At 46.9% G+C, this 18,914-nt stretch overlaps 1 protein-coding gene across 4 annotated transcripts in view; it reads left to right on the top strand.

The window, feature by feature from the left end:
* Window positions 1–18,914, top strand: part of FRAS1 (Fraser extracellular matrix complex subunit 1) — a 409,111-nt gene that overhangs the window by 174,493 nt on the left and 215,704 nt on the right. For 3 of the 4 annotated variants that reach the window (XM_059156705.1, XM_059156534.1, XM_059156780.1), the window contains exons 7-14: window positions 956–1,039; window positions 2,637–2,738; window positions 3,052–3,243; window positions 7,598–7,687; window positions 9,834–9,869; window positions 11,245–11,392; window positions 12,874–13,017; window positions 14,266–14,400. In XM_059156705.1, coding sequence (XP_059012688.1) covers window positions 956–1,039; window positions 2,637–2,738; window positions 3,052–3,243; window positions 7,598–7,687; window positions 9,834–9,869; window positions 11,245–11,392; window positions 12,874–13,017; window positions 14,266–14,400 — 931 coding nt within the window. The remainder of the gene's footprint in view (window positions 1–955; window positions 1,040–2,636; window positions 2,739–3,051; window positions 3,244–7,597; window positions 7,688–9,833; window positions 9,870–11,244; window positions 11,393–12,873; window positions 13,018–14,265; window positions 14,401–18,914) is intronic. The other variant, XM_059156621.1, reaches the window with a different exon arrangement.

Raw genomic sequence — 18,914 nt, 5'->3', positions numbered from 1 at the left:
TCTTCAATGTAAGACAGACCCCTTCTTAGTCCTTAAAACTTGGTTTATTCTAACTCTCTTTCCTCTGCCTTTAATTTGTCTACCTTCTTGCCATTCATAAAAAGGTTGTAGTGATAACTCAGACAGATGCTGACTCTTTGGCATTGATGAGGGACTGTTGGTGTGAGAGTCCTTCTCAGGGCGGTGGAGACCAACGGTCTGGTGTTCTGGGGGTGAGAGTGGTAGGGGAGAGAGGTCGGGACAGGGCCCTGGGGGTTCTTTGGACACTTCGTCTCTGTCACCACTCTTCTCTGCTCTTATTCTCAAATACCTAGGAATATGATGGATTCTTCTCATGTCAAAGAACTCCCTAATGCTTATATGTAAGTGTGCGCTCCCACAAAGAGGTGTATTCACATAAAGATGCAAAAGAAGTGTGAAGTAGCTTGTCAAGAGAGGGATGCCTCCATTTTGGGTTTAGCAGTAACTCAGCAGGAGCTTACGTGCTCTTCAGTGCTCATGCGGTTGGTGCTCTGAAGTCTCTTTCCCACCACTTGTCGTTACCAGGTCAGCTATGTGACCTTGTACCAGTCACACAACCTCTCTGGTCTTTACTCTTCTCGTTTGCAGAGCAAGGATAAGAACATCTACTTCACAGGGTCACGTAAAGCCTTACAGTGGTGCCTGGGGAACACGAAGTACTGTTCTTACTGTCATTGTTATTATTGGGGCTTTTGTTTGTTCTTAGAAGAGGAGGGGACTCAAGGAATGTGCAGACCTCTTAAGAGTCACGGTGACTTTAGAAGTGCCAATTCTTATCAAAGCACCAGGTGACTAATCAATAATAAAGGAGAGAAAATTGCTATTTATGGATGCTTGAGGCATATGATTGAGTTAGCTATCAGTGAAATTTTCCTACCGTCGTGGATTTTATTAATGTCTCCTTTTGATGCATTGTTCCTTTTTTGGATATAAGGGTGAAACTGTAGTCCGAGTTCCTGGAAAATGTTGCCCACAGTGCTCTTCCCGGTCCTGCTCTGCATCTGGCCAAGTGTACGAGGTAACCTTTGATGTGCCCCCTGTAGCTATTTTGACATACGTCCTCACACATACGCCCTCCACCCTTTCCAACCACCAGCCCGCCCCACCCTCTTGTCTGAGTCTTTGCCAGGGTTAGTAACTCAGCACATAAACAGCTTTTTTCTTCTCTTTGTGGGAAGACTTTATGAAAACATTAAATTGAAGGGGATTAGAAATATAAAGGGATGTGCCGGCTGGCTGCACCTGGTTCACGAACCTTGGTGAACCTACTGTTTACATGTCTCGAAGGAAGAAAAGGACTAGCGTTGGTTATTATCAGTTTACACTTGGGCTGGAGGCCCTGGGAATGTCGCTCTGCTTTGGCTGGATTGTATGTACCGATACCCACACTGGGGGAGGCCAGGGGTTAGTGAGGGAGGGGAGAAGCTAGTGGTGGTGGAACCTGCACAGTTGAGAATACTATTGGAATAATCTTGAAAACTGTGCCTAACACCTAATGTGCCAATAAAAATGAGTTCAAAGTGAATGAATGAATGAGTGTCTCTCTTAGGAGTGCCCAGCTGAGCCAAAAGAAGGTTACATTATTCAAAAGCAAAGAACAGATAAAATATAAACCCAACTACTTCCCTTGCTTGACAGCCACTCTGAAGAAGACTAAATGGAAACTGGAATGATGCCTCTCAGTAGAGAATCTGGAACAGAGTATTAGGGAATGAATGCCACGAAGTCCAGATGGGTCCCTTGAGATCTGAACAAACGTAGCTAACTGGGAAAGGACTTTTGTCCGGACGAGATCTGTGCTGTTCGACACAGTAGCCACGCGTGGGCCAGGTTAATTTCTTCTGGAAGAGATAGCCTTTATACCTATGGTGATGTTTTTGGTTGCAAGTAACAGAAATACTCCTCTAAAAGTGGCTAAAATGAAAACATTTGTAATCTCACATAACAAGAAGTGCAGAGGTCGGGTGCTTGCAGGGTTGGTCCTCTCAGCTCTTGATGGTGTCTTGATCTTCCCACCTGCCACCTGAAGCATCTTGGCATTTGCGCGTCCCCAAGATGGCTTCCTCCGGACTAGCTCAGCCACACACAATCATCGCTAAAGGCTGGTGGGGAAAAGGGACAGCTTTTCTTCTTTCATGGGGAAGGAGGGTCTTTTCTTTGCCCTTCACTGTTCTAGCAGAGTTCCCCTGAGGTCACCTAGGTTAGGATTGGGACAATGCCCTTGCCCTAAGGGATGCTGGGAAAATGAGTAGGTGGTAGTGGGAGCTGGGTCTCCTGGCAGAGAAGAAGAGCTAAAGAATGAGCGCTCATGAGGCAGCCAACGGGTCTTTTTATTAATCTTGAGGCTCCAGGGCCCCTTTGTGCCTGGCAGAGAGCAGGGCCTCAACACAGCTACGGATACATACAGTTGAATAAAAACAAACACGAAGTTCTCTTTGGACATGTGTTGACTTTTTTCTCAGAGGCTGTTGCTGCCTGAATGAGGCCATTTCTCAGGAGTACATTCAGTGTGGCTCAATTAAGAACTGTAATAAAAAATCATGTGTCTCGTGTGCCAGTGTTTCTGTCTGATGTATGTGACACTGGATTCTCCACTTTGTCCTTTCTTGACTCAGCATGGTGAGCAGTGGAATGAAAGCGCCTGTACCACGTGTGTATGTGACGAGGGTGCCGTCCGGTGCCACACACAGGCCTGCCCTCCGCTGAGATGTGACAAGGTATTTGAGAGAGTGGGGGCTGGTTTTCAGAGCTTTATCCTGGGTCATTTGAGAAAGGCCTTTCCCAGTCTAGTGTGTCTTTTGAGGGAATCCACAGTGTTGTGCTATTCAGAAGTAGTCAGTGGAGATAGGAAGGACCTGCTTCGGACGGAGGAGGGCCGAGGTCGAGAGGAAGCTGCCCCAGCCGGGCTGGGTTGGCGGTAGAGGCAAGGAGCAGCCTACGGTGTTGCCTTCGCTGTCCTTCTGCCCCACTGGCCCGGATGTTCCCGGCTCTCCTGAGAACCACCCTTTCCCGCCACCTTTGTTCCTTCAGGGTCAGAGCAGGGCGCGGCGTCCCGGGGAATGCTGTGAGGAATGCGTGTCTCCTGCGGGAAGCTGCTCGCAGGCCGGGATCCTGCGCTACCAGGATGAAATGTGGAAGGGCTCGGCCTGCGAGTTCTGCGTGTGCGACCGTGGCCAGGTGACCTGCCGGACCGGGGAGTGTGCCAGGGTGGAGTGCGCCCAGGTGAGAAGCGAAGACGCGTCCCCACGGACTGTAGCAGTTGTGTCCTGGGCGACCCACGGACTGTAGCCGTTCTGTCCTGGGCGACGGGGGGGTCCCTCACCTGCTCCTGCCTTTTCGGCAGCCGCAGAGGCGACAGCCAGGCTGACCACTCACACTTCACAGAGCCTTCCAGCACAAGAGCTCTGTGGTGTAAAATAAATGTCACTATTTGTTCAGACTGGCTCAGAACAGCCCCCCGGAGCTTTGAGCTCTCCGCGCATCTGGTCTGATGGGAAGCCTCGAGCCAGAGACATGACAGGGAAGGACATGATACGGGACATGAGCCTGTCAGTCCGTGCGGCCGGCCCTCGTGGCTGGTGGCCTGGCCGGCTTGCTGCTTGCGAGACAGAGTCCGCAGGGGCTCCCGGCCCGGCTGCTCGCGCTGGCCCTACCGCAGGATTCAGCAGAACCGAGAGCCGGCACCTGCCGGTGCTTCTGCGGATCAGGAAAGAAAATAAAATGTTTTTGTTTTTGTTTTAAAGAGAGAGGGAGGGAACCTCATAAATAATTAACTCGGATGACCTCTGTTGACTTCTGTTGGCTGTAGAGTTTCTAGAAGTTTCTAACAAAGCAGCCTCTGTTGGGACTATAGATGTATATTGTAGGCAAATTGCTTTCCCCCCCCCCCCCCCTTTGAACTCCGTTTTGACCCACTGCAAAACAAAGTGCTTTGAACGTCTCCTTCTCCCCCGCTGCTGCCATCCGCCCCACCAGTTCCCCGCAGGCTTGTGGACTGGAGTACATGAGGGGAACTCAGGAGATCGGAAGCTCGGGGTGTCTGGGAAGGCATTTTTCTTTCTAGTTCTGCTCCCCGACATCTCAGCTCCTCTGAGCACTGAGCCCGAGAAGGAACAACCTTCCACACAGGCTGTCAGGGACAGGGTGATTTTTCATTTTGCCTCCTACTTCTGAGTCTTGGCAGAGCTGAAACGTATTTAGGTAAAGAGGGTCTTGCTTTTTGCAGATTTATTCCCCACCCTCCACCCCCCACGCCTTTTCATTCTTTATGTCAGGGGAGTCAGAATGGTTGGACGAAGATGAGAAAAACCCGTCATGGTTGGTTTTTTTCCCCTCCTTCTCTCTCCAGAGAGACTGGGCTTCCTGGCCTCCCTAGAGGGCCGGGCGGAGGCTGTGTTCTTTTCTAAGATCTTAATTTGCCGAATAATATCCCAGGGTTTAAGGAAAATGTGGGAGAGGTGATTCTGGTATGGTGGGCCCTTTAGGAACCTATTTTCAGTGAAGTCTGAGCAAAGAGTCTCGATCACAGGTAACAGTTTGACCCATGGTCCCCAAGGCTAACGCATTTCCAAGTGCCTGCTATCCTCTGTGACAACGACCTGTGGCCCCGAGGGCCAGGTTTTCTTCTCTGTTCTTAGGAAAGATGGGGAGCGACAACCGAGGTGCATGGAGAGGGCCCCGCTGCCTTCCAGTCACCCCCAGCACGGCCTGCTTCCCACTCCTACTACCCTGTCTCTCCGTTACGAGCTCAGGAGTTCTAATGCCTTTAGCCATTTCTCTTTCAACTAAACTGGTGTCCTCCTGGTGACCTCTGTGTTTCTACCTGGTGTTGAAGGCACTGGGTTCTGAACCGGAAACCCAACCAGAAGTAAAATTTTAACCACAATTGAATCTTACCAAAAATATCCCTTAACCTTCTTTCTGTGCCACACTTCTGGAAGTAGCTCCATGAGTACCTGGAGTACAAACTTCCTAACTTCTGCTTCGCTTGGAGATAAAAAGATGAGTAAGACACATTCTGATCTCAGGAGTTCCCAGGTGTTTGGGGGAAGTCAGATACATCAACAGAAATCACAATACGCAGTGGCCCCAATGATGATGGAAATATGGACGAAATGCATTAGAAGCACCTGGAGAAAATGACCGTCTGCCCAGGGGAGCGGTGCAAGTGTGTTGTTGGGATTTTTGTTCAACTCTACCCTACTTTCTGCCTTTCTGAGAATATCCAGGTCATTTGATTCCTGGCTACCAAGGGTAGATTCGGTCTAAGTGTCTGTACATCCACAAAGAGGCAGAAAAGTAAACTTCTAGAAAAGGAGTCAGAACTGGGCAGTTGTACTGTTGTAATAATGACCACACTGGTCATCAAGATCAGCACTTAATTTTCCTTTGCTAAAAAAAGGAGAAAATGGCATGGCCTTGGATTCTGATGTGTCCAGCCAAATCCCTAGACACCGAAGCACGAATAACGCACCAACAGTGAAATAGCACAGTCTGAAGATTTTCATCTTTTCTGTATTTTGTGTTATCTTTGAACATGAATTAGATAGACAAGTCAAATGACTTGTTTTTAAAGGACCTGGCATTCAACATGCGTAAAATCGTGATGGTGGTGGTGATGGGGTGGGTGGGAGCAAGGCTTGCCCCATCGCACACAGAAGAGGGGGGGCACACGTGGGGGGAGGCGCACTTCCCTGCTGCCGCGGAGGAAAGTTCCCTCAAAAGAGTGTTTCCTTTCCAGTGGGCCGGCTAGGGGACGCACACCGGCTCTCGTCTGGTGGCTGGATGTGGGTGTGATTCTGTGGGAAGGCGTTAGCAGACTCCATCTGGCCTAGGCAGCAGAATCCTCTTAAAAAGAAAAGAATTAGTTTTGCTCCACAAAGCAATTTTTCTCAAAGCCAAAGTCAAATGCTAATTGCCGCAAGCTCCCCACCACAGTGAGCTGCCATGGTGGGGGCCCTCCAGGCGCCTTCTGTAAAGAGCAAATCTACTTAGAACTCCCCGCCTCCCCAAAACCGATTTCCTGCTCCCGGGCAGCAAGACCTGCCCTTGTCCACAGTAGCGTTGGGAGCCTCGGAACGGCCACCCTCCCTGCCTTCCCGGGCTGAGGCCCGCTGTGTTTTCCGTGGGCTCTGGAGAAGCAGCCGCGCGTTCTGCCTGTAATCGAAGCACACGTACTCTGTCTCGATTTAAAGCATTGTTTGAAGCGACTTAGATCTACATGGACATAAACCCCTCTGTATGCTCTGAAAGCAGATTTCACCATTCCTGGTTAGGCCTGCAACCCACCGGCTGATGTGTCACGTTTCTGCAAAACAATTTATATGTAAATCTGCCCCGCAGTCTGCAGTGTCCGCGGCTCGCGTTCCATTCTGATGGACAGTGATGTCTACGCGGCGCCTTTCTTCTTGAAACCCGTTTTCAGACACTGCAAAGACTTACAATAAAAAAGTTACAGCCATCCACGTATTATTGTATTTCCTTTACAAGTTCCTATTTCCCTTCATCAAAATAATACCTGTTCATTTTAGAAAATTGATACTCAAGAAAAGTAGAAGAGCTTTAAAACCCACCCATCGTGCTACAGTTCAACTACAGTTTTGTACTGCACCATGTTTGCAAGCATACAGTTCCCTGTGGTTATTCTGTTGCACAATTTCACGTTATTCTGTTTTTACCTAACATGGTTCCTGCACTTCAAATGTAACATAGATCCCAAATTAAATAATATCTTCATTTGAAGAATCATCACCATTCTTTAGAAAGAGGAAAGTGCTTTAAAGAATACTTCTTAGCCTATAGGTATTAGATGTTAGTACATGCACAGGAAAAATTGTAAACAGAGATTGTCTCTGCAGGCTTGCAGTGGAATTATACTTTTTAAGTGATAGAATTTATAATTATTTAATTTTTATAATAAACATTTGGTACTTTATAATAGAAATAAAAACAATGAAACTACTTATATTGGGAAGTTAAAATAAGACTTTGGAAGTTAAGCATCTACCTTCTCAGCGTGACCTTTTTCCTTCTTATGAGTAATTTACAAAATAATTATTGTGTGAGTTAGATAACCGTTCCAGAATATTAAATAAAAATTAGCTGTCTGCTGTTTAATTTATGCCTGAGACTACATCTGTGCATGAAGGATGTATCCAATTTCGTATTCAAGGGGAAGTGTTGGTTGGATTTGAACACTGTTAATGAAACCAAATCACAAGTTCAAACCTCGTATACTGAAGACAGCCCGATCCTTTTCTGAAACGGGTCACTCTCCTAGACTACAGCAGTCTTGGCCACTCTGGTTCGCGCGAGCTCCGGCTCACGGGCGGGGACTGGTGGGGGGACTGTGCCCAGGGACCACCGCAGCGGGAATGAAGCCGCTCTCAGAGGGGAGAGCTGCGCGGCCTAGATTGTCCACGGGAGGACAGCGCGGCGGAGGGAACAAGCGGGGGCCAAAGCAAGGGGCACGCTGGGGTTTTTCATTCCAGTCAGGGAGTCCCGCTCTTCTGCAGTTTGGCTCCGCTACCTGGAGATGGTGATTTGATATGCGCCTCTGCAATCCTTACTTCTACAGGGCGAAGAATTAATTCACTTAGATGGAAAATGCTGCCCTGAATGCATTTCGAAGAACGGTTACTGTGTTCATGAAGACAACGCAGGACTCGTGAGTATCAGGCCAAGAACTGGAGACTGTCACAAATTAATAATTCAAAAGCCGTTTAATGGGCCATTACCTTATACCTTTTAACCATTCATTTGCTCAGCAGATGTGATTGCATGCCTACTACGTGGCCGGTCCTAGAGACACTGGAAGCAAAACGCAGGCAGAGTCTCTGCTCTGTGGCGGGCGCATGCTCCGGTGTGGGGACACAGAGGACAGAGTCCTGGCCACGTCAGGGGGCGACAAGTCCGGTGACGGGAACAGAGCAGCTAGAGTAGCTGAGGGAAGGGGGTGCTCTTTGGCATAAGGGGAGAAGTTTGAGCAAGACCTAAAGGAGGTGAGGGAGCCGCGTGGAGGCCCGGGGAGGAAAATGGGCCGGGACGAGGGCCAGCCAGTGCGAAGGGCTGACGCAGACGTGTGCGTGGTGAGTTCAAGCAACAAAGTGGACGCGGCTGGCACCGAGTGAATGACGCGAAGGGATGTGGCCACGAGGTCTGCTGGGCGGCCTGGACACGTGGCTTCACGAGGTCCGCTGGGCGGCCTGGACACGTGGCTTCGCCCTGACACATACACAGGCGAGCTCGGAGCACGGTGTTGTGACCCGGCTTACTTGCGAGACGGTCACTTCGGCCACTCTGTGGACGAGCGGCGGGAGGGGGCGACACTGGAAGTTGTTGTCTGGTGGAAGGTCTTCAGCGACAGTCGGAGGTGGGGATGGGGTCTCGGTCTAGGGAGGAAGTGACAGAAAGTGGTCAGGTTCTCGATTGATTTTGCAGGTAGAATTGAGAGGGTTTTCAGGGATGGGTTGGGGGGGTTCGAAATTTCATTTGCTGAGGTTTTATTTCGAAGTCTGTACTTTTAAAAATTATATGCACAAAGGACAAATATTCACTGTAATCTCTTCAGGTTTGCTGTAGTGATAGAGCCCATGTTTCCCACAGGGCGTTTCGGAATGTTGATCAATTGTGTTCTAAAAAATAGGCCACCTGATCATAAAGACAACTGCCTCATTGACCAATCACAATAAGCTGATAAGAATTGGGATTAAGTCCTTTGATTCCTACATACATTTTCTTCGTGATTTGGGAAAATCGCATCTGCCAGCCAGTATATGCAGGGGTGAGAGCACGGTGTAGGGTTAACAGAGCGGGCTCGTCGTTCAAACATCTACTTGGCCACATGCTGACTATAACCTTGGACACGTTACTTAGTCCGCATCAGTGAAGAAGGGATAACAATAGTACTTACCTCACGGGTGATTGAGGTAATACCCATAAAACACTTAGAACAGTGGCTGGTGTATAAAAAAAAAAAAAAAAAAAAAAAAAAAAAGCTGAAAAAGTGGCATCATTGGTATTATGCTGTTGGCATTGTTTGTTTCATAAGTGGCTTATAACTTAGTATCTTTGTTTCCGAAGAATGTAGGAGATTAAAGCCCACCTATAGATGTTGAATTTCTAATTTCTCAATCAGAGGATCAATTTTCCTACCTTTTTTTTGAGGTAAATTAAGCCAGGTGGAATTAAAGAAAAGCAAATTGGTTTTGTTTGTTTTATTTTGCTTTTTATTAACATATAATGTATCACTTGTTTCAGGGGTACAGGTCTGTGGATTGTCAGGCTTACACACTTCACAGCTCTCAGCATAGCACATGCCCTCCCCAGTGTCCATCACGCAGACACCCCGTCTCTCCTGCCCCCTCCCCTCCAGCGAACCCTCAGTTTTTTCCCCCGAGATTAGGAGTCTCTTATGGTTTGTCTCCCTCTCTGGTTTCTTCTTGTTTCATTAGAAAAACAAGTTGTTTTAAATGGGTCTAAACCCCGTAAGTAATGCTGTGGTACCTTACAAGGCTGAAGAGTTTGCCCTACAGGCTTAGACCCCTTGACTATGAGTCCTTCGCGTTGAAGCAAATTGAAGTCAAGTGCTTAAGCACAAAGCAAGAATAAGAATTCAAAATATATTTTCACTGCATACTGTCTTCACCTCCTATCATATGCTTTTCTTGTTTTTTGACGTATTTAGAAACAAATATAACAAATGAAGTTGTATGTTACTTGGGCAAAATGGGTAAGTCTTAAAGGCGAAAATAAATAGGTCAGCCTAATGGTGATTTTAGTAGTATGATAAATACATTTCTCTTTGTTCCTAGATGTCCTCAAATGCAAGTAAAGTTAAGCATATTCCAGTAAGTACAGACTTTTAACTTGTACACAGATACTTATAGAGTTGTTCTAAGCTTGTCCTGGGGAACTTTAATGTCGTAGTATTTCTGACAGTTGTGTCTGACGGCACTGTGGTCCAGTTAATGGTAACGAGGACTTTTGACTTGCTTTACCCTATTTTTTCCCCCACAGTTGGGAATTAATATTTCTCTAACCAAGAGCTCCTATACATACCTTTCCCTTTTTGTGATGATTTTCTCTTTCTGATTTTTTCTGGCCTAGAAAATTCAGTTTAACCATCAGTGCCATTTCATGTTCCTCAAAACATTGAGAGATTTTGGGGTTTGGGAGTGTTAGTTCCCCAAAACAAAGCTGAGTTTTCATTCTTTCAAGGTTTTATGCAGGACAACATTGTATGGTTTCTTTTTAAGGGAAAGCGCAAGCACCTTTGCTCACACAAGCAAGCTTGTAATTTTGGAGGCTATAGAGTAAGGGGGCTGAGAATCCAGAATGCCTTGAAAGAGAAGTAAAGCCCTCTGCGTTCTCAAGATAATATTCCTGGCTTTTCTAAAATAGTCATTGATTTTTGCTAACTATAGCCACATCATTTGGAATGTTCAACATCATTTGGCTTCATAAACATTATATCAAATATTGGTATTATAAGATGCTCTGCTATTCTCCCCTGTCTTGCCTCCTTCGTCACCCCAAAACATTCGGGTGGAACCTTCATCTCTTTCCTCTCTCCAGAGTGAGTGGGATAGTGAGCAAAAAGGAATTGTTCTTTCTAATTCACTTTGCATTCTCCATCGAAGTGCTAACGTTTATTACCATAATTTGCTTGGCTGAAAAGAATATTTAAGCATGAGAAAGCCCATGGCACTTCTACAGCCCACTGAAAATGGTCATGCAAGAGCTGTCATTTTGAGAATATAATGACTCTACTGTTACTCTTACTGCAGTAACCATAAGGAAATTCAGGGCTTTAACCAGCTTCCCACTGTTACTATAAAGATGGTATATAATGTTCCTGCTAATCACTAGGTACCTAGAAATCCCCTCTGGAGTTTTTTTTTTGTTTGTTTGGTTGTTTGTTTGTTTTTGGTGAGATAGGCTGAGAAACAAGGGTTATAGGCTTCTTGCTTTTTCCAGGAGCCCCAGAATGCTTTCATAGTTTATCTCTCTGCCTGGGTTGTACTTTAAAATGAATCATTTATAAACAAAGAAGGAGAAATTGTTCCTCTTTAATTTAGAATGCTTCAACTACTGTCTTATCAGAGTTAGGTTTGCATGGTGGTTTGCATTTTGTTCGTTACAGAAATTCGAAGTTCTCCACCAGCCAACTGTCTTGTGAACTTGGGCAGTTCTGATAGCACCGTTCTTTGCTGTTTCGTACAGGACGGGGGGAAGTGGGACGATGGCCCCTGCAAGGTGTGTGAGTGTCGGCGCTCTCAGGTCACTTGCTACGAGCCCTCCTGTTCACCGTGTCCAGTGGCCACACTAGCGCAGGTGGTGAAGGGACAGTGCTGTCCAGATTGTACGTCAGGTGGGTCCTTGTCTGATTGACTTCTGCCGACATATTTTTACTGCCGAAAAATTCTGAGAGATCTTTTCCCCTTCTTGCCTTTTTTTTTTTTTTTTCCCTTTAAATCACCTACTGGGCTGGTTGGTTTTTTTTGATCCTTGCTAATTTTTCTATCAAATGATGTTACTGAGTCTTTGTCTGTATATTGGCCAAACTCAGCAGATTATGGGTATGTGATCTTGGCCAAGTCATTGACCCTCTCTAAATCTCTTCACTGCCTCGTTGATAAAATGTGCCTGATCTACCTTGAAAAAATGATTATGGATATCAAATAACATAAAGTTTGGACACTTGTAAAGGCAAGTGCATGTGTTAGAACTCTTCCGTTGTTGAATCTGTAAGAGCAACTGCTGGAAGTTTGTTACAGGTGTCCGTTCTTTTTTTTTTAAGGTGAGCTATTAAACAGATGGTTCCTTCTGGGGTTCTCAAATGGGTTTTTGAAGTTTAAAGACTCATTAGTTTCTTCCAAAAGAAAATTTTATATACTTGTTCTGCAACTCTGCTTTTAAATCACCTGGGGTTGAATTAGTTCCAGTTAATAATTGTTGGCAAGCTCTGGTGTTGTTCTGGCTGTACAGTAATTTGCCCATAAGCTTAGTCTCTCTTGAAAAAGTGGCATATTCTTCCATTCATATTTCATAATTAATTGTTTTCATCTGTGGGTCACAATTTCTCCTATTGGTGGTTGCTTTTGTTGCACTCAACTTATTTTGACTAATCATAGTGTTTCTATGAAGAGCTTATCATGGCAAAAGCAAAGCAACTTTATGGTTGAATTATCTTACCTTCACCAAAGTGGCTCCCTGGGCTTCCCAAAACAAATCTTTAGCACATTAAAATGTACAATACCTTGAAAATCAGGTCCTTGACAACTTCAGAACCCGAAAGAAGTCCTTTGCTGACAATCGTCACTGAATTCAGTGATAATCCCAGTTACTGGGAATGAGATTTGAATTTTGGAGAAAAAGAAGAAAGCTTTTTTCTTTTCTTTTTTAGAAAAAAGAAGAGAACTCTTTTTGAGAAAATAACTTTTTAAAATTGTGCTTTGTCTTAACTTGCTATGCATGCCAAAGCTTAAGAAGAACATCTAAGAAATCATAAATTATTGAATTCATTTAAATCGTGTATTATGGAGCTGGTAATTCCTGTTTGCAGAGGCATTCCAGAGGGTAGAAGCATTAACAGGGCCGTTCAGTTATGTTTTTAGTGTCTTCTATTTAGAGCTACCAGAGACAGTAATAGTATTTCAGAGAAGGAGAGGTTCTTTGAAATCTTACATTGAAGTCACTTCTGCTATTTCGGGGCCTTTTTCATATCTAAGTTCCAGAGTTTTCTGTTCTTCATATTCTATACAGCTGCATATGCTCTGTAGATTCTGGAGGAATGTGAGAGAAATCCTATGGTCTTTACTAAATTCTCCTCTCCTTTGTCCTTGGTTGTAGTTCATTGCCACCCAGACTGCCTGACCTGCTCTCGATCTCCGGAGCATTGTGACCTCTGTCGGGACCCCACGAAGTTGCTGCGGAACGGACAATGTGTACACAGCTGTGGTCTGGGATTTTACCAAGCTGGTGCTCTCTGTTTAGGTATGTCTCTGGGCAGGCAGCCCAGAAGCGGACTGAGGCTCACTGTTGTCAGTGAAGGGGTCCATGCACGCAGGAAGTGCACAGTTTCCGAAAACCATTAGAAGGCAGGAACCTCAGCCATGGGTTACTTGGCCTCTTTACCTGCAGGCTTCTTGCTTCTAACGTTTCGCAGGTGTCTAGATGCTTACTGAGAGAGGTGATGTGGAGGTCAGATGTTACTAGGTGGTCGTGATGGGTTTTTCATTTTTTGAAGACTTTCAAAGAAAGTAATATCGCTAGGATTCTTGGTGTCATTTATACAACACTCAGTTAATCCAGGAGAGAACTTTAGAATTGACACGTGCATTTGAGATCCCTTACTAGAACTTTCTCATTTTGCAAGTGGGGAACGTGGGGGCCGGAGGAATCAGCTGGCTTACTCAACTTCACACGGATAATCAGCCGTAGAGTTTATCTCCAGTGGGGGATTCACAACGGGTCCGTGTTGCTTTTCAGAGTTCTTCTGCGTCTGAGAAGATTTTACCCGGCAGGATTTGGTTGTTTGAGGCCAGATCATCATTACTTTTCCTTATCTCTGACTCAGGGAGCTAAGTATGCACTTAAGAGTGTATTGGTTTATACCCCGGCTCTGAGTATTTAACTGCTCTCTGTCTCAGTATTCTTACCTGAAAAGTGGAGTAGTGCTGACTAGCACCTTCCTTAGAGGGTTCTTGGGAGGACTGAGTGTGTTAATACACATGAAGTGTCTAGAATAGCTTCTCGGATATTGTCGAGCCTCCGTAAAGCTTCTCCGCTTTGATTACTTTGTAATTATTTACTTCTCCGTACTTTCTTTCCTGATTCCTAATCTTTGGCCTTTTTGAAAGTTATTTCTATCTCTGCCATGGGTTGTGGAAGAAAAGAGACAAGGGTATTCTTAGGAAGTGGTTGAGGGAGAAAGATATTGGGGCCTGTTAGGTAAGAGGAGCAGGAGCCAAACTTCCTGGCTTCATGTGACCCTGGACAAGTGACTTCACCTCTGGGAGCGTGATCCTCAGGTGAAGAAGGGTTGCTGTGAAGATTACATGTTGTTCCCACAGAGGACATGCATGGAGCAGAGCCTGGCATGGAACATGAGCTCTCCTGCCTTTCTCGCTCCCGGTGTCTCCGGGCACTCAGAATAGGGCCATGTACGAGTTGGCACCGGGGTGGCATCTTTGAGCTAATCACAGCGGCCCTTTTTCTCTCCCCGCCCTTGCCCGGAGCCAGCCTGCCAGCCTCAGTGCTCCACGTGCACCAGCGGGCTGGAATGCTCGTCCTGCCGGCCGCCGCGGCTGATGCGGCGCGGCCAGTGTGTGTCCTCCTGCGGGGACGGCTTCTTCCAGGACCGCCACTCCTGTGCAGGTAAGCCCGGCCCGGCCACCGAGAAAGCCACCCTCACCTCCGAGAGATCTGAGGCTGCCCGGAGCTGTGCGCAGTTGTTCAAGTCTGAGAGGAAACTGAGCCAGACTCCCGAGGGGCCGAGAACCACGGAGGAGAGAGACGACGCGTGTTTTTACAACCTTGTTAGTGCTTTGGTGATGTGTCGTGTGTGGTGAGATTTCTCGAGGTCCTTCTGCATGTGCCTGGGGCCCTGGAGCAGTTTTAATTCGGTTCGGGGTGGTCACTGTGTCGTAAGTTAGGTTCCTTCCTCTTGTAAAGAAATACACAGCGCTTACATGGAAACGAAGGGAGAAACAGATCTCTATTTTTTTCAAAACTCAATTTCTACCTGAAGAGAGAGAGAGAAACAGAAATAAGAAAGTGACATCAGGATCAGAAAGTGGGGCAGGATGATGACACTGACGTCTACTCTGACTTCAGTGTCTGTACGCCAAGTCCAAGTGTAACACGAAGTGTACACTAAGTCTAGTGTGGCTTGTACTGGGCCGTGTTCCCTGTAGTGATTGTAAGCATGAGTAAGGTAAAAATGTATAAAGAATTTCTTAAATGCAAGAATGGAAAAAGTAAGCACCAGCAGGAATGGGAGACGGGGTAATGCTGGAAGCTGAGACAGGAGCGGAGTCCTAGGCTGGTCCGCAGGAGACCGAATCCGTGTGCTCCGAACCTGAGCCAGGGTGCCCCGGGGCAGGCCAACCTGAAAAGGCAGACAGGCCAGAGGGAGGGTCTTGGATGTCTTACGAGGAACGGGGGTAGCTGGCTCTGCCGCTGAGCGGGACGGGGCGCGGACATGTGATGGGAATCGAAGCTGGGCCAGTCTGAGGGTCAGCTCATATGCTCCCCACTTTTATGCCCGTGGCTAGATTTTTCAGGAGGATCATTTGGCGGGAATATAGTAGAAGGGAGTGGGGAGGTGGTATTTACTGGCTCCGTGGGCTGCACAAGCTCTGTGGCAAGGCAGGTCCTACAGGGGACGTCTGCTGGCCTCCTCCGTTCCAGGTTGTGGGCAGAAGAGTGTCCACGGCCTGGTGGAAACCACCCCGGAGGGAAACTCCAGCACTGTTAGTGTCATATGGCCCGGAGGACAGCAGGGCTCACCCTGGAGCCAGTTACAGTACAGAATAGAAGACACGCGGCCTCCGAGTCTGCCGTGGGGCTGTCGCAGCTTGCGCGCCCGTCTGCTGCGTCCCCGGGGTCAAGGGCGGCACGAGGCGTGCGCTTGTTCTGTGTTCGCTGAGCGCGTGTGTGGTGAGTGAAGGGGCGCATTCCCCCTTGGGATCTCGGAAGCACCGGCGTGTCAAGGCCTCTCAGCCATAAAAGATAAAGAACCCTTAATGTTTCTTACTGACCACGTTCCGTTTACCTGTTATTTTAGAACAGGCTCGAAGCGGGTGCCTCCGAACGCCTTCCTAAGTGCGTAATGTTGGGCAATTTAGGTAAACTGCTAAAATTTCAATTTGATGAAGTCACTGAATATCATCCCCTTCCTTTCTTCTGTCCCATCAAAGAGACCGCCCGCTAGCTCTCCTGCGACAGATTTGCTTTAAAAAGGGAATTAATTCCCCTAGATTTTATTCTTCCCTCCGCAACACCTCTATCCCCTGCCACACACCCCACGTTAGGTTTACTTTTTTCTTTTTTTCCCCTTTCTTTTGGGGGACCATTTTCCTTTCTCCTGTGCCTGGTGTTTTGGTGGGTGATGTTCATGCTGCTCTAGGGCCCTTTGAAATGGGTAACGTTTCATTTGATTACCGGCTTATATCGCCGGCTGCTGCCACATTCCATCACATACCCGTACACAAACGCCTCTGGTAGAAAGTTGCTAGGAAAATTTGCTCATGCTCCCTTCAGGGAATTAAACCAATTTGCTTTAGTTCAGCCTGGTTGCATTTTTATGCATAAAATGAGAAGAAAGAAGAGAGAGGGAGAGAGAGAATGATCTTAAAAATTAAAGCTAAACTTGTGATCAATTTCCATACACTGTTTCAATGTTGAGACAGCCCAAATCAGCTTTCTCATTATTGGAATTTTTTGCAACATTTGGGCTTGTGCTATTTTTGGTGGCTTTTCACCACTGACCTTGGACGTCGGTCAGTCAACCAGGGCTCTTCCAGCATGTGTGAAACTTTCCAAGAAGAAGCCAGCCATTTTTATGGTAACAACAGGTTTTTCTGGATTGATTCCTCTTGGCAGGGTCATTTATGGGATGACGAGCATCATCTGCCACTTTACTGACCCGTCAAAACCAAAAGACAGTGAGCTCTGAGCTGAGGAAACGAATTACCGGAAATTACCTGATTAATATTCATGCTCAGTGTGTTGAATGTAGAGCCGAGAGAAAGATGTGGGGCAGAGCCGGGCGGCACATACTCGACGACTCTTCAGCAGGGGAGTGGGAGCAGGTGCACCTGAGGGCTCAGAGAAGGCCTGGGGTCCTGCCAGTTGCAGCTCAAGGGGTCCTTCTCATGCTCCATTTTCCCTTGATTTTGGGGCAAAGACACCCACATTCACAGACCAGATGAATGTGTTTGTGTAGATATTTATGTTATTGTGACATTCTTGTGCTCGATGGAACCGAGCTGAGTCATAAACACAGACCCCATTAGGCACCCCCAAGCCGGTCGCTGCTCTATTCCCTCTGCCTTCCCCAGCCTTGGACCTGATCCGTTGATCACCTCACCTGAAGGCGCAGCATCACCAGTCTTCGAGCCGGTCTTCGCTGGAGATGGGCAATACAGACGTTGCCTCTTCTCTGCAGCAGGTAGGGCCGAAGAATGGTCACCCTCTCAGGGACCAGAACCCAGTTTTGAGACCCGGCACTCAGGCTTCTGCCTTAACCCTTGGGCGTCCTCTGCCACCAGCTGGATGTGGTCCAACATCCGTGGTGCTGCCCTGTCCCACTCTTCTTGACCCTATGGACACCAGGTTCTGGACTGGGCTTCTACTTTGGCTCCTTCTCCCTGGTACCCGTTTCCAGGAATTAGCAGCCTGTCCCGGAGTCGTCCGAGCCTGACGGTCAGGCCTGACCATGTATGGATGCCCCTGGCCTCCCCATCTCTCACATGACCTTGCACCTTTCCCGCATGGCTCCTGGGGACCCCTTGTCCTGGCTTTATTGTCGTCTCTCTACCAGAGTGGTGGTTCCCTTGCCTCTTCTTAGAACCTCTAACTCTGGATCCAACTCGGCTCACCCTGCCCTGAAAACACTCTTCCTTACCGGTCTTGTCCCTCACTTTTGTCAACCCCTGTTCCACTCTGGTGGGACCGCTGAACTGTTGCACACACAAATCCTAGGCACGGGAGCCCATTAAAAAAAAGTTTAAAACAACCAAACGAACACACACAAACTAACACACACCATTAAGTTGTGCTAAATAGCTCGTAGGATTATAACGTTGAGTAAAGAGAGTAGAATTTAGCCCATTTTTATATGTGAATCAGTGTTTGATGTGTGCAGTGAGAACGTCCAGGAGTCACAAGAACCCAAGAGTGAAGCTGTGTGTACCCTGTGGCAAGGGCTGCCCTCATTCTGCAGACCCAGGGCTGGGAGGGAGAGTGCCACGGTGCTTAGACTGTAGGCTCCGGAGCCAGACCGCCTGGGTTCCGGTCTTGGCTCTGTCACTACAAATGGTATTTTTTTTTTTTTTAAACTTCACACTTCAGTTGCCTATGGGTAAAGCAGTGACAGTAATGTTTGCCGTATAGCATGGCTGTAAGGATTAACTGAATACATTCACATATGTCATTTAGGATGGCGCCTGGCGTTTAGGAAGCCTCCGCATGGGTTAGGAGACGCGTGTTTCTTTTTTTCCCTCCCCGTTCTGTTTCTCTCTCTCCTGCATTCACTCTCCTTTGACCATTGCTGGAGGTCCTGAGGATATGAAGAGAAATGAGACCCTATCATAGTTTCCTGTAAGTGAGCTACCAATCAAGGCAGAGTTAGCTGCTGGTTATAGAGTTGTAAAAAATAATCACATAAACATGTAAATCCATGCAGTTTACTCTATATCTGACTGCTGTGTGGTCTTAGACTTTGAAACTTAAGGAACCAAGCCATTGACCATTTTACAGGTTTGCATGAAGGGGAGATCATTTTGATTCTTGCCTCTGTCACTTACTGCTGTCAGGCTTTGCACAGGTCATTTAGCTGCTTTGAGACTCAGTTTCCTTGACTGCAAAGTAGGGACAATGTCATGTACTTTAAACCAATATGATGAACATTAGAAAAGATGTTTGAAAAACATATTATGCCTGGCATAGAGTTTGTGAACAAGAAAAGGCAGCTATTGTCATCAAATCTGTTCCTTTATTTTTGAATTTATGGGAATGAAAATCAAATCATTTGCATTAAGAAATGGAGTTTGGGGCCATTTGCGTCTGATTTCAAATAAAACCTACTTTCCTATGTTACGGAGAAGGAAATATAGAGAACAATGTACTGGATTTATCGCAAAATCCTTTTATTTTTTCCAATGCTC

This window comes from Mustela lutreola, chromosome 1, assembly GCF_030435805.1.
Source record: "Mustela lutreola isolate mMusLut2 chromosome 1, mMusLut2.pri, whole genome shotgun sequence".
NCBI lineage: Eukaryota > Metazoa > Chordata > Mammalia > Carnivora > Mustelidae > Mustela > Mustela lutreola.
Note: the sequence above shows the minus strand (reverse complement) of the source record. Positions and strands in the feature narration are given on the sequence as shown.